Raw genomic sequence first — 14,326 nt, forward strand, 5'->3', positions numbered from 1 at the left:
ATTACAATTATACAACTTGCAACACTTCTTCAGCTATTATCATTGTCATTTTGATAATCGATTTGTCATGTCAATGTCAAATAAAATCAAATAAGAAAAAAATATCGACGACCGACAGACATCGGTCGAGTAGCTATTTAATTTTTCAAATAATTTATTTATTTTTCTACTAATTATCCCAGTACTTAATTTGCCTGAAATGCTACCAATTTGTTGACAATATTATCACTAGTCAGGCGACCGTATGTACATGAAAATAATATAAAATGTCATTAGAACAAACTGCTTGTGATGGTAAGTTTTTTTTTACTTTTTTTCTGTTTCTATTGATTTCTTATAAATATTTCATATTCAATTAAGTAACTGTATCATACTATAAAGTAGATAGAAGCATTATAGTCGTATTTTAATTCTATCAGCTAGTGCTATCTTCTTTCTTAAATAATAAACAAATCAGACCTTACTAAGAAATAAATGCTATTTATTCAGTACCTACCTGTATCATTGGGTGTTTTGTTGTTACAGATCTTAAGGCTTTCGAGCGGCGCCTTACTGAAGTAATAGGATGTCTCCAGCCAGCCACTATGAGATGGAGAAGTAATTTTTTTTTTACACTTGATCCACTATCTAACCCAATAAGTGTTTCAACCAAATTTTTTGTATATTTCTAGTTCTACTGGCAGTGGTGTCAGTCTGCACAGCCATTGCAGCCTGGCATTGGCTGACTGATCCTCTCACTCCAGTGGTTTCCCTCACTCAGTCATTATGGAATCACCCATTCTTTGCTTTCACATCTACTTTCTTAGGTGAGTGAAATAGTTTATTTTTAAATTTCATCATGTTCTGGGTCAATATAAAACCACTCATGCATCTCTTTTCTTTCAAAAATTAAAATAAGAAATATTTTGTTAAATTTTATCTTATAATTCTGTGCTCTGCCTAGACATATTTATTGAACAAGCTGATCCCATGTATACCTGTATTTATTTACATGTCTTTCACTTCCAGTGTTATTGTTCATGATGGGAGTCCATAGAAAGGTGATAGCCCCAAGCATCATCACAGCCCGGACACGGTCCGTACTGAATGACTTCAACATGTCGTGTGATGACACCGGCAAGCTGATACTCAAACCTCGCCCGGCTACCTAAACTCCCCTTTGTATGTAATTGTAAATATTACTTAAGAATAAATTGTTTTAATTTTATTTCCTTTCTTCATCATCACACCATGGTTTGGGGGGTGGCATCATATTGGTAGGCATTATACTATCAGGCTTCTGCTGAGAAAGGCTTAAATTTTAACTAGTCAAATATTTACTACTACTACTATTTCAGAAATAAGCACACTTTCAAAAAGGTTTAAAATCCTGTATTGATTAATAAAAAAACTCAAATCTATTTAAAGTTTATTAATATTACTTATAACTTTGGTGTTTTTATTATATACAATAAATAAATCGTAATTAAACTAGGTTTACCACAGAAACCACATTAAATGATTAACAGAAACAGTACAGACTCAAGATCAACAAAACCTAATTGCATTTGCTAAATATTTGGCTAAATTGACAACAAATTAAATATTTTTGTGTTAAATGAATCAGTTATTGCTTTATAGAATCTGTGCTGCTTTTTTCTACCATATCTTTTTATATTCCTTATTTATAATTTAGACATCCGAAACGCCATGGATGAAGATCATAGCAGGTATATTTTCACTTTACAAAATAATGTTAATTAAAAATGAGCTTTAGTTTTTCCTGTTGACACACATTATACTGACAACATAAAAGCTGTTACAGTCATTAGACGGCAGTAGGAAGTCGTAAAAGTCATGTCAGATGCCTTTAGGCGACTTGAATAAAATCTGAAACTAGTGTTAACCATAACACACTCTATATTATAGCTGTAACAGTGAGTTGTGTGTTAATTTGTTGATGCTATAAAGCTCAAATTTGAATTGAATATAATTTTACCGGGTGGGTGGTGTGTATAAATCTGTTACAGCCTTTATTCTTCATTCATATCCAATAAAACTTCTACAATCATAAGCATTTATTTCGCTTTGCTAACACTAATATGCTCACACTATGTTTAGACTCAACTTGGAGTTACTTCTGGAATCATCTAAATGGAATTATTTTAGAAAACTTACAATTTATTAAAAAATATTGTAGGAAATATGACAAGTACCTATTTATAAAAAATCATTTTGACTTATCAATTCCCATTCTAAATGCAATTCATAGCGAGCAAGAGTATTTTACGACTTACAAGCAACAATCATAAGATAAGCGATATTTCAACAATGAGTGCCGTTTGTGCAAGGTAACAAAGTTTTAACATTCGTATCATTGATTCGTCATCAATTCTAAATAAATTTAATGTGATGTTGGGCCATAGTGCATTTTTGTTGAGGTGCATTTGTGCACCAAGTGAGCTAATGCCCATTCTATTGGCTGTCCAACCAATGGCTGACTTTAGCCTGTGGCCACGGCATTGTTGGACCAGATTAGGGATAAATGAGCAATCGTTAGTTTGGTGTTGTTAACGTTAATATTTAATAAAAAAACACACTAAGGCCTCTGAAACATCGGCTGTAAAGCCGGTATGTTTGAAGTTTGTCGATGCGCGGTCTAACGCCATTCTCAATAATGTATTTGTTTACATTGTATTATGGACAGATTTATCTTTCGTCTGAGGCCATAAAGACAATATATTTCTATAATTCAACCTCATATCTGCATCCCACAGTTACGTCGTCGTTCAGAAATATGTCATAACTTCTGTGAAACAGAATGGACTATTTATTTATATTTTACAAAGGTCAACTATTATTTGAGGGGTCTGTCTGAACTGAACTTTTAACTATTTTAAAGCATCCTAACCTTTCATCATACTATTTTTTACACCTATACTATACAAGAAATAAGTTTGTGCTCTGGTGGTTATTTGACAACAACAATAATAAAAAATTGTTCGTTAATCTAGACTATAAATATGGCTGCAGAAGAGCCCTAGAGTAAACAAAATTTATTCGCTATAAAGAACAATTTAAATACATCCAGGTAGAGATAAAATGGTAACAGATTAACATGCATTCTTATATAACAAGAATTAATACTAAAAATTTATAGAAAAATGAGTCTTTGAGCGGAAACTCGACAGCGGCTAAAATAACTTTTAGTAATTAATATTTAAATATGTAAAAGACATAAATATTGTTTAATCAAAACGGAACCTGTTAAACGGTTGTAAAAATATAATTAACGTTAATTTACTTTGGGCTAAATAAATTTATCACTATATTTTATCCTAGGTAATAGATGACTTGTAACAGTATGCCTGCTAGGACAGATTATAGACATTCAACATTTATAAGTGGTTCAGTATAATTAAAAATGTGAAAGATATGTATCTGTATTTATTTCATTTTTGTTTTTGACCTAGCAAAGCCCATGTTTAATCTTACATATAAATTTATACATAATCGTCAATAGAAACACATATAAAATTCCATTAAAATTACAGGTAGTTAACATCAAGGCAGTGGAGCATGCATAAGTTTAACAAACATGTTTTATCTAACATTTTACAGAAGGCATAATTTAGGGCAGTCGACACTGGTAACATATCTTACTGTATAAAGCCTACAAATAGTTTCCAGTGTGACATGTCACATCAACGCCCGCCTCAGGCATATTAAGGCATATATTCTAAGCTTTCGTCTCATACAGAATACGTTATTGAAACATTTGAACATCTGAACTGCGTCCAATCAGTCTTCTTAGTAATATTATGCATTTCGATCAATTAGTTTTATGATTTCGATCTGTTATGGTATTTTTGACTACTGGGAATTGTGCAATTACGTTACACTTCGTGTTTTAAATACTTTAGACATTTTTAAAGCTAGTTTTGTAAAAATAGGTTTTATTTTTTTACAATTTTATTGCACAAGTGGTAACCAATTTTCTAATTCCAAGGCAGTTCGTATTCATTATATTAGTTTACGAATAATTATTTACTGAATCTAGTATATGCTTCTTATTACAAGGGATTAAAAGTTAACTTACATGCTGTGAGTTAAATTCTGCAGTGACGTAGGACTATAGTAGCCTTGCACGAGTGGGGTAGGGGATATTCCTCAAATACTGCTGCTTTTGAAGCATGCTAGAACAAACGTCTCTAAAGTGTGCCTACAAGGGACTTAACTACTAAAATTTCTTTAATTCTAATTATTTTTTTCGAAATATGAGCAATGTTTTACGTAAAGTTCGAAGATACAATTAATTTAGGACTAGTTTGTAAATAATACTCGTCAATATTCAGGAAAAGACAAACGTCAAGCCTAGTCTATGGTGTAAAGAACGTCAGAGATATATATAAAAATCAGTAATCATTGTTACATACAACAAAAAATAATATAGACTACATTATAGTTTCACATAGTTTGAGTTCTTTTACTGCACAATCTGTGATTATTTTAAATACAATAAAACTTGATAATTCTTCGTGTTTCTTCTTCCTTATCAAGAGTAGAAAACATGTCTTCGTAGTGATAAATATGACTGGTTTTCAGCAATCCCGCATAATAAATCACGAACATAATTAGGTTTATACAATTTTTTGCCAATTAGTGTTTAATTAAAATGGACATTGTATCGGAAATTTACATATTTAATAGTGTCATTAGTGATGCTACATGAATATAGATGTTTATGCGACTAAGTTTAGATTTTCCTCATGCCAATGTCAAAAAAGGAATAATGGATATAATACATTCCTGATTTTTAATTTATTTAGTTTCTATTGCAGGCGGAAACACGGACAACGAACCAGTATTATTTATCTTTTTATAAACGATTGAGGTAAACGGTGAAACTCTTCGGATCGTGCTGCAAGGAACAAGGATGCAAACAATAGCGTGCCGCTGAGAAATCCCCACAAATTATTGTCGAATCATTCCCCACAGCAACATGCAAGGCTGGAATGGTGACCTCACGCGGCCAACAGCGTCTTTATGTTCCGTGGCGTCGACTGATGGTTGAGATGTTTGGTTGTGTACCGTAAAGCGTTCAGGAGTGGTTCGGCTTTAGCTGGCGGCTGCTGTTGGAGGAACTTCACACAGCCCTTGACGTCAACGGAGGAGGAGCGGCAGAAAGCGCCTGATGGGTGGACCCAGTCGTAAAGTATGATCAGGCCCACCATCACGCGGAGAACTAGAAGTGAAGTCTCCTCGCGACTGAATTGAGCGACAAGTTTTCTGAAAAATATGAACTCAGTACGTGAAACGAATAAGGTTTGAAAGACGATTAAAAAAAAATGTAATACCCGCAAAAAACTAGCACCTGTTCCATATTACGGTCACGCAACGTTTCTGGAAGTCTGTGGGTCGCACACATGCTCATGTTTATACAAGGAGCAAGGAGTTTACGACACAATAAAACTATGTACGTATTGGGATCGCCAGATCTCGTGAGCAAATAGTCCCGCGGTACGTAGCGTATGCTGCCGAGTTGCGCCATTCCTATTTAGGCCGATGACATGGTTTTCCTTACACAGTATAAAATAAAGTCTTCTGCCGCTTCTGTCTGTTCGTGATAAACTCAAAAACTATTGTGCGGTTTTCACTGGTAGATAATGTGATCCTGAGAAAGGTTTACTTGTATATATTATTATGTTTTTACGGTGCGAAGCCGGGACGGGCTGCCAGTCTGAAATAATATCAGTGATGATCTGGATTCTGACAGTCCCTTATTGTGTTCTTTTTCTGTGCATTTGGGCGGTTGAAATTTTAACTATTTCTGCAATAACTCTATTAAGGAGTCGAGATAATGATAATAATCTACCAGTCAACGGTGATCAACGGCGGATATTCTTAAGTGATTATTGGGTCAAGTCGGCAGTTTATGTACTCGCTACGGATATGGAATTGATTGGTACAGGCTCCCGACCTGACGACTTTGTTATTGGTGGCTGTATGTAACCGCTGACTCGTTTTATGAGGATATGAGCTATATTTTGTCTGGTTATATGATTATTCCGTCCATGATATATTATCGAACTAGCAGCCCGGCCCAGCTTAACACGAGGTTTATAAACCTCGGGAATAAATTGTCTAAATAACAGTGAAAACTGCATTAAATTAATTAAGTGAAATTTTTGTTAATTTCGTCATTTGTTAAATTAATAAACTTAAGTTTAATAAATAAATAAAATTGCATCAAAATCCGTTGTAATGTTTTAAAGAGCTTAAACAACGACGCGGATGGCGACTTTGTAGTGATTAGAAGGTAAAATACCGATAGATGTAAAAAGTCACAGACTGGAATCACCAGAGTCTGACACACTTTCGCTTGGCGATGGACAGAAAGGAATATTGGAGTAATGCTTTCAGTTTAGTTGGAGTAATGGACGGTCACTACAATAAGTCTGTGGGAAAGGTCTGCGGTTTTTCAATGAGCTCTAAACGTCTTTTGTTTTTGGACTCTTTCAGCTTTTTAACCTAAAAACCGGGAGTTTCGGATTCGTATAGATTGTGATGATAATAAAACGGATGTTTGTACCATCGCGTCGCTGGGCAGATAACAGTGCATGAATTAGTAGGTAAGGAAGCGACGATACGTGACTGTCGCGGTAGTCGACGCCACACGACGGTGACACATCACACAAAAACACTTAATAATTTACAAAATAAGCGATCCTAAATGAATAGGTACTATAGTGTAATTAATAAGAGGATTGTTCACAGATTATATTTTGTACTTTTTTATTTTAGTTCAAACACGCCATGTTATTTCGCCGATCGGTCGCTAGCATTTTTCTATGTGCTATTTCAATATATAAAATTATTTAGATGACATAATCAAGTGTTCCGGACTGAATAACGGATGTTTTATTTACGAGTCAAAATCATAGATACCGATTTCCTGGCGAGTGCGCGTGCGCCGCTGTCCAGTACGAGTATAGGGCGACCTCAATAGGTCATCGATTTTGTTATTGTCAAAGAATAATTCGTTGTTTTTTACTTATTAAGTAGTGCTTATAGTAGCATTTGCTTTGAAGATTTCCTGCTTATCTCCAAACTTCACAATGATTTCAAAGACCTGAAATTCTACATAGACCTCCCCATAAGCAGTAGCAGAGCAGATAAACAAAGATGACCATGTTATGTGTTTTCCAAATTATTAGAAAGAACTTCTAAACCCTCCAAAACGATCGAAACGACGACGAAAGTATGTCAGTATTTGGAAAATTTAAGACAATTTCTATTTATTTGCAAAAACATGAGTTTACATTTTTTACAATGTGTTATTAAAACAATACCTAATCCTACATAATTCATCGGCTATATCTAGCAAAACAATAATTTAGAAAATTTAAAAATTCAGTTTATTTCCCAAACATCCTTGCAATGGTTTAGTTACACAGCAACATCGAGATTAAATATTGTGGGACAAAAATTCGCTAAAGACAATAATTAACTAGAATCTAGGTAGGTACATAAATTTAGGTCCTCAATTAAGGCCAAGAATGTTTTCGTACGCTGATTTACTTATAATAGTATACTCAACTCCTCAAAGTTAAACATAATAAAAAGAAAGATGATAGCATTTCTCAAACATGTTGACTGTTTCAGGCTGATTTAAAGCACTCTTGATAAGATATCTTCACGCACACGTGATGCATCAGTTTACTGATAACAGTACAGTACGGATAGATGCATCAGTACAGATAACTGTATACATGAATTCTATATGGTATGTGGAGTATTTCTCAGAGTTTTTCGGCCGCGCTATATAACTTTTTTATTCCATAATTCTAATGGGATGGCGTAGCCCCGAGGCGTAGCTAGTTCAGGATTAATATGTTATCTACTAAAATGGACGATCGTATCTAATCTAGTTACGACGCCTGAAAAAATTATTATTCATAGTTCTGAAACAAATAGTATTGTATTTATTTACATTTGTAGACTATGTGAGACTATGTGATATTTATTTAATTTTTACGAACTAATCCTATGCAAATTTCGATCAAATTTGGAGCACGCACAAGTGAAACTTTGAAGGAAATTCATGGCCTCGTTGAAAAGGCCCAGTCTGTTGATACAAGTAGTGTCAGTTTGTTTATAAATCATTTTCGTTCTCATACAATTTTCTACTTATTCGTTTTCCCTCAAGTAAATTATTTAATCGTGTGATAGAGCAATTATATCATAAAAATGTAACCGTGAATTCACTAAATGACGCTATCGGCAGATGGCTATTGCCATGATAAAAGATGTTTAACTCGAAAATTTTGCAGAGGGGTTCTTTATATGTATAATTTGTAAAGATACGGAAAGTCCAATAGAAGTCTGATCATTCCTGAAGTGCACTATCAGGTCATCCTTATCAAAATAATGCATTGCAACTGTAGCGACGTACAAAATTTCAACTTTGCAGCACCAACGGATGAAGGTGAAATTTTACTTGTAAGATGTGATTACAAATAAACATTTAAATTACCTAAGTAAACATTTACGCATAATACGGGAAATTAAATAAATGCTTGTAAAATACACAAAGGGTATGAAGGTGAAATTTTACTTGTAAGATGTGATTACAAATAAACATTTAAATTACCTAAGTAAACATTTACGCATAATACGGGAAATTAAATAAATGCTTGTAAAATACACAAAGGGTATCTACTCTGCGCCGGTGGTCACAGCTATATATATTTTCGCGGGATAACAAAACGTTTTCGCGAAATTCGTGCAAAGCAGTGAACAAAAGATAATATTATATCATGCTATCGGCACGCGGTGAGCGGCCGACACTCGATACCACCCAGTAATATACACGCCCTTGCAAGGGTATCTAGCCATAATATAGAAATCCATTGTTATCCGAAGACCAGCTCTGTCGTAAACAAAGCCAGCATTGTCAACGTACGGCTTCAGAATATCTTACTCTGTGGCTGTGGTAGGAAATCAGGTTTGGGAGAAATCTGAGATTTATGCAATTGTACCAGTTTCTAAACCTTTTTAGTTTGCTTACTTCGACACATGTTGTTTGTCCCTTTAAAATCACGGACTACAACTTTATATGAAAGATCGTTATTATGTGAAATTAAAAATGTAAGATATATAAAATAAATAAAGAATATAGTTAAGATAGCCCTACTCCGAAGTTGCTGGCCTCGCAAATGAGAAGTTGCGAGAAATGAGCTGATGGTGTCCAAATTACTGAACACACATTTTCCAAATATAGCTAAGGACACTCTTGATTCTATTTGAAATAACAAAACTAGATTAATATCGGTTCAGCGATACGGTGTTATCTTCTATTATATAAAAGCGAAAAACACTCACTCACTCCATGAAAATTTCATGTGGAAGTCCATGAAAATTTGGCAGGAAGATACCTTGTGACCTCCAGGTCACAACGTCCGCTAAGATAGGATATTTCGAAATTCCACCCTAAGGGGGTGAAATAGGGGTTGCCAGTTTGTATGAAACTTCATCATTTTTGAAGTGAGAACGGAGTGACACATGAAATTTTAAATTTAAATTTGTAGTTGGTAAAAAATAATATTGCTTTAATTCGATTTTGAAAATTACATCCCTATAGGGGTGAAATAGTCAACAAAACATGAAATTTTAGGTAAATACTGGTGATTAGTAAATAATAATGCTATAACTAGATTTTGTAAATTGCATCTCTAGGGGAAGGAAATTTAAGCGAAACTTTATTATTTTTGAAAAGAGGTCCATGAAATTTTCGGCTGCGTTACGGGAAGCGGAAGTGGTGTACACGGAGCGGGAAATGGGATGAGGCACGTTGCGAGAAACGATATGGGACAATTTGCAGGAAACGGGAAAGGACAAGTTTAGGAACGAGACACGTAGTGGAAATGGTAGCGAAAAACGAGGAAATTAACTAAAGATGAGAAAAAATACGAATTTGAATCATAGTAATAATTAAATTTTACCAGTTCTAGAATACGAGATAGAAGAATAACTGAAATTTTACTTAAATTTCTTTAAAGAACTGAATTTCATGCGTGTGAAGCCGCTGCAAAAGCCTGTGGGTGTTATGGTACTGTTGCTACGATGTCACTGATAGATACACAGACACGCTAAACTTATAACTTATAACAAAAGGCCTTCTGTCGTCGGGGTTTAAAAACTAGCGTTTGCCAGCGGATTTCCGATTTCTTAATTCAAAGAATATCCAAGATATTCTTAGAATTATATTAATATGGATATTTTTCTTTTGCTTTTGTTAGCGGCGTTCACGGTTGTTAATAGATCGGTTTCTTTTTGGAGATCTAAAGCAAAAAGTACTAGCATAAATCCATTACAAATCACATGTTTATGCTCTAGTTTATCTGCTCGCCACAAGTTACATGTTTATTTACAAGGAAACGCAGTAAAAACTCCCCCAAGTCGACGTTTTCACGGTAAAATGTATTTTTATTGGTGTCAGCTTTGAACTCGATATTCAATGAGTTATGCCCAATATGATAGCCTTGTTCATTAACCGCGGTTGTAATGTGAGAAGTGTAATTTGAACTGCAATAGTAGTAATGTTGACATCGTTATCCTTCACCTCACTTTATGTGTGCATGAGTTTGATTAAAATTTAGATCCAGATTAAGACACATAGAATTGAAATATTTACCAGGAAGCAGTAGGCGCTAGTGCTGGTTTAGGGGTATTAGTAGCTAATAAGCCATTACGCATCTATTTACGAAATCTTGATTAATTTTAAGACTTATTTTACACTATTGTATTTTGACACCCTAAAAATGAAAAAACCTTTAGGTGGGAGCAACTTATGCTGAGGAGCTAGGTGGGCTGTCAATGAAATGGTACTTACGGGTTTTCCAACATCCTCAAGCAGACCTTAGCCATTGTGCTGAGCGTTTCCGTGGTATTCTCCAGGTCTTGCTGATTGTCGTTCACAAACTGACTGGTCGCTTCTGACAGGACCTTCAACATCGGCGTGGCCTGGGCGTAGAAGAGGGACATTCTGTTCGCCACCTCTGCGCTGATGTGAGGCTCCTCTCCTGAAGGGAGATCAGCGTTGATTAACCCTCCTCGGGAGACGCTACGCCGGTAGTAGCTGAAGTCGTTTTGTATCGCGGGCGTTTTCATCTGGAAATAAATTGTTTTAGTTTAGTTCATTCAGGTTTTTGACGGAATAGATGTTTTTAAATTACGTTACACATGACGTAGGGAACAAATATTATGATATGCCGCTTCCGCGCCTGCTCCCAACTGAAGGGACAAACCCAAGTGCTGGCTTGATGTTGTCAAGGATCATATATGTGCAAATGGTAAATTAGGTATGTCAAGGGCTGCGCGAAGTGCAGGAGAAAAAGTAGGAAGAAGACGGAACCTAAGATGAGACGTTCTATACTAGGGAAACGCGTAGATCAAAGTATTGTTTTCAAAATAATAAAAAAAACGATTCCGAAGTTTCATAATGAAAAAAATTTATGTGGACGATAAAAGTCTGGACAGCAAGACGCGTACCGCGAAGCGTTGCTTCGCCTTTAATAGTACAAATAATGCAAACAATATGAGTACATGATCTCATATATTGCCATATGTTTTACTTCACTGTTCCTGCGTGGTGCCCTTTTATCATAATTCTTATTTAGCAACTTATTTCCTAACCAAGGGTTATTACATTTTTTAAACGACTTATATACCAATCCCAATGAGATATATCTTGAATTGAAATATCACGACACATAACGCGGCTTGCGTTTTGTGTCGTGATATTTCAATTCAAAGAATGAAGAATTTTTTTTAAACTCAAACATGCAAATAATGTAACTCGCGGTGACTTATAAGTAAACATGAATTATTTATGTCATACGTAAAGATGCATGTTGTGAAAATTTGGACTCGAGACGCTACGTGAATTGTGAAATATGTTCCTGTATCCCGAATGTGTCCAGTAATACCACCGAATGTCACCCCAGGCGTCCGTGCGGAAGTTCCATCCATATTACAGGAGAGCACTTGGGTAATAATAAATATGTTTCTCAAAGGAACTCTTAATGTGCATAGTACTAATGTATGTATCCAAAATGTAACCCCTTCACGCATTTTGTGTACATAGTTTAGTTTTACGTAATCAACAAAGATGTGCACACGGTTGTATAGAATTTTGAATTCCGTGCTGCATACAAATTCGGTGTTCACGGGCCTTTATATGTGATTATAATTTTACAGTACGATTAGAATACCGAAGTTATCTACTAATTAAAGTTATACAATTTAACTATCAAATCTGTGAATTCTGAGAAGATAACCTAGGTATGCTCTTATAATGTCGTTTTAAGGAATCAGTGAGAATTTCATCTAAATAAATGAACGGTTATGAGTTCAATGCTGCCAAAAAATTTTTGACTAAAAAGCTAACTGTTTGATAGTCACAAATACGTCAATTTTCACTAAATTGATTAGTCATTAATCACAATGCGTGACGACCTTGGCACAGAAGTGTTTAGACTGCGGAACGGCAGTTCACTGTATATAGTATCACCATAGATACTAGATAAACTTCTAAGAAGTGGTTCTAACCACATACAAAACACCGAAATCAGAAATTTAATTTTAAAGATACATTGCACACAGAAAAATTTTATAAATTATAAATATTAATTAGATAATTAGTAGCATTGTATTTATTTATGATGTCGAGGAAGGAAGGTTCATTTTCAAGGTCAAGGTTTCGTTAAAACATCTTGATTTTCGCGACTAGCGACTCCTTCGATGTCTTCTTAATTATCATTGGCAAATAAATTGAATTTGAGGCAGTCAGCATCAAAATTAAAGAGCGTGACTCGCGTGAGTCACGGGGCGGAGGCCGAGCCTCGCTTTCTATCACAATGGCTATCAAAACGATCGCTGTTACCTTATTGGATCGGGTGACTAATACGCGAAACGTGCTCGATGCCATGCCGGCAGACAGTTGACTTGACATCCTTATTATTGATTCCCGAGCCAAAGTTTGTCCATCTTTTCTTCTCAATAGAGCGTCTACAAAGATGTAAATTTCTTAACTATATAATCCATGCTACCTCAATAAGCTCTTTGAATCTTCTCTCTTTCTCTCATTTGAGGGTTTTCCCAGTTTCTTCCTCTGCGGTTAAGTAATAGTAATTGGTAGTAACTTAGTATTTGCAGAGGTCTCTGAACATAGTTTTTTATGTATCATCTGTTCAAATGGTAATAAGCGTAGGATGTATATAGTCTTTGCTTAAATCTGCACGATTCTTGTCATCATTAGTCATTTGCGATTTGCATTCAATGTATGTGTCCTTTCATCTGAAGATTTTCTTTTGACGTCGTACCTTCGACTTACCTTGTATCAAGCATTAGATAGATACCCTATGTTCAATACCACGTGACTCACAAAGTGAGGCCACAATCGTCTCAAGAGGTATCTTAACTGAAGAGGTTTGAAAAATAATACTAGGATATTATAACCTTCATAATTTCTCAATTTTATACCTAGTTGTTAACATATGGTTACTTCATAAATCAAGTACAAATTACCTTATACTATTTATAGCTTTGTGGTTAATTGCGCGAATTGATAATGTCTATTACGTTATATTAACACTTTGTAATGTTTTAATGTATATAATACTCCTATAGCCATCGATTCATCTTAGGATGATATACATCACTTATTCGGCGTCAAAATTTATTTAAATCTATTTAAGTCTACCGTTAACTTCCAAAGCGCATGAGATAAAGAAGCGATTTTTTTCAAAGACGTCTAATATGGGGTTTGAATTGTATCAGAGAAAAGAACGTCCAACATTAAGATTCAAATGATTTTTAGCGCCGTATTTTTTTCTATGAGTTTGAAAACTTTACAGGTGAGTCACTTCACGATGCGAAACGAAACGGAAATAAGAAAAATAAAAATGTTCACAATTTGCATTTCACCTTCATCTCTCAAAAGCGCATAAAACATCGCAAACAAAAAAAAACTTTGTAAATAAATCGGGGAGCGGAAATAATAAATGATATAACTCCTTCCAGCAAATTGTTCTTGTCAGTTAAGTGCGGAGCAACGACACGCCAAGGTTGGGGTCAAAAGGGTCCTCGAGCAATTGCGTCGAATGCTAGGATATCCACTAGGTTGAGTGGTGTGTATTACACGTGTTCTAATTATATCTCTTCCAGGTCCTCTGTTATTGAGCGTTTTCCTGGTTTCTTCCACAAACATGAAGCGTCGGAGCCCAGGGTCCGCTTTCTTACTTTTTCTTGTTCACTTCGCACGCTCTTCGGCTACCTTAGTATT

General features: G+C 35.0%; 2 protein-coding genes across 2 annotated transcripts in view; one reads left to right on the forward strand and one right to left on the reverse strand.

Annotated features, from left to right (window-relative positions):
- The first annotated feature begins 102 nt into the window (after positions 1-102).
- On the forward strand, positions 103-2,415 carry Cnep1r2 (CTD nuclear envelope phosphatase 1 regulatory subunit 2). Its single transcript, XM_053750876.2, has 4 exons — positions 103-294; positions 526-597; positions 672-806; positions 1,009-2,415. Exons 1-4 carry the CDS (start codon positions 267-269, stop codon positions 1,149-1,151), a joined length of 378 nt encoding a protein of 125 aa, XP_053606851.1. The 5' UTR covers positions 103-266; the 3' UTR covers positions 1,152-2,415.
- LOC128673197 (uncharacterized protein) overlaps positions 1,397-14,326 on the reverse strand; it is a 33,866-nt gene continuing 20,936 nt past the window's right edge. The window contains exons 3-4 of the mRNA XM_053750874.1: positions 10,874-11,151; positions 1,397-5,268 (exon numbers count right to left, since the gene is read on the reverse strand). Coding sequence (XP_053606849.1) covers positions 5,004-5,268; positions 10,874-11,151 — 543 coding nt within the window. The 3' untranslated portion in view covers positions 1,397-5,003. The remainder of the gene's footprint in view (positions 5,269-10,873; positions 11,152-14,326) is intronic.

This window comes from Plodia interpunctella, chromosome 10 (assembly GCF_027563975.2).
Source record: "Plodia interpunctella isolate USDA-ARS_2022_Savannah chromosome 10, ilPloInte3.2, whole genome shotgun sequence".
NCBI lineage: Eukaryota > Metazoa > Arthropoda > Insecta > Lepidoptera > Pyralidae > Plodia > Plodia interpunctella.

Bases quoted from the DNA above. Each gene is read 5' to 3' on its own strand.
- Cnep1r2 (XM_053750876.2), top strand. From the start codon at position 267: ATGTCATTAGAACAAACTGCTTGTGATG. The intron at 598-671 runs GTAATTTTTTTT...GTATATTTCTAG, and splicing joins AGCCACTATGAGATGGAGAA to TTCTACTGGCAGTGGTGTCA. The intron at 807-1,008 runs GTGAGTGAAATA...TTTCACTTCCAG, and splicing joins TTTCACATCTACTTTCTTAG to TGTTATTGTTCATGATGGGA.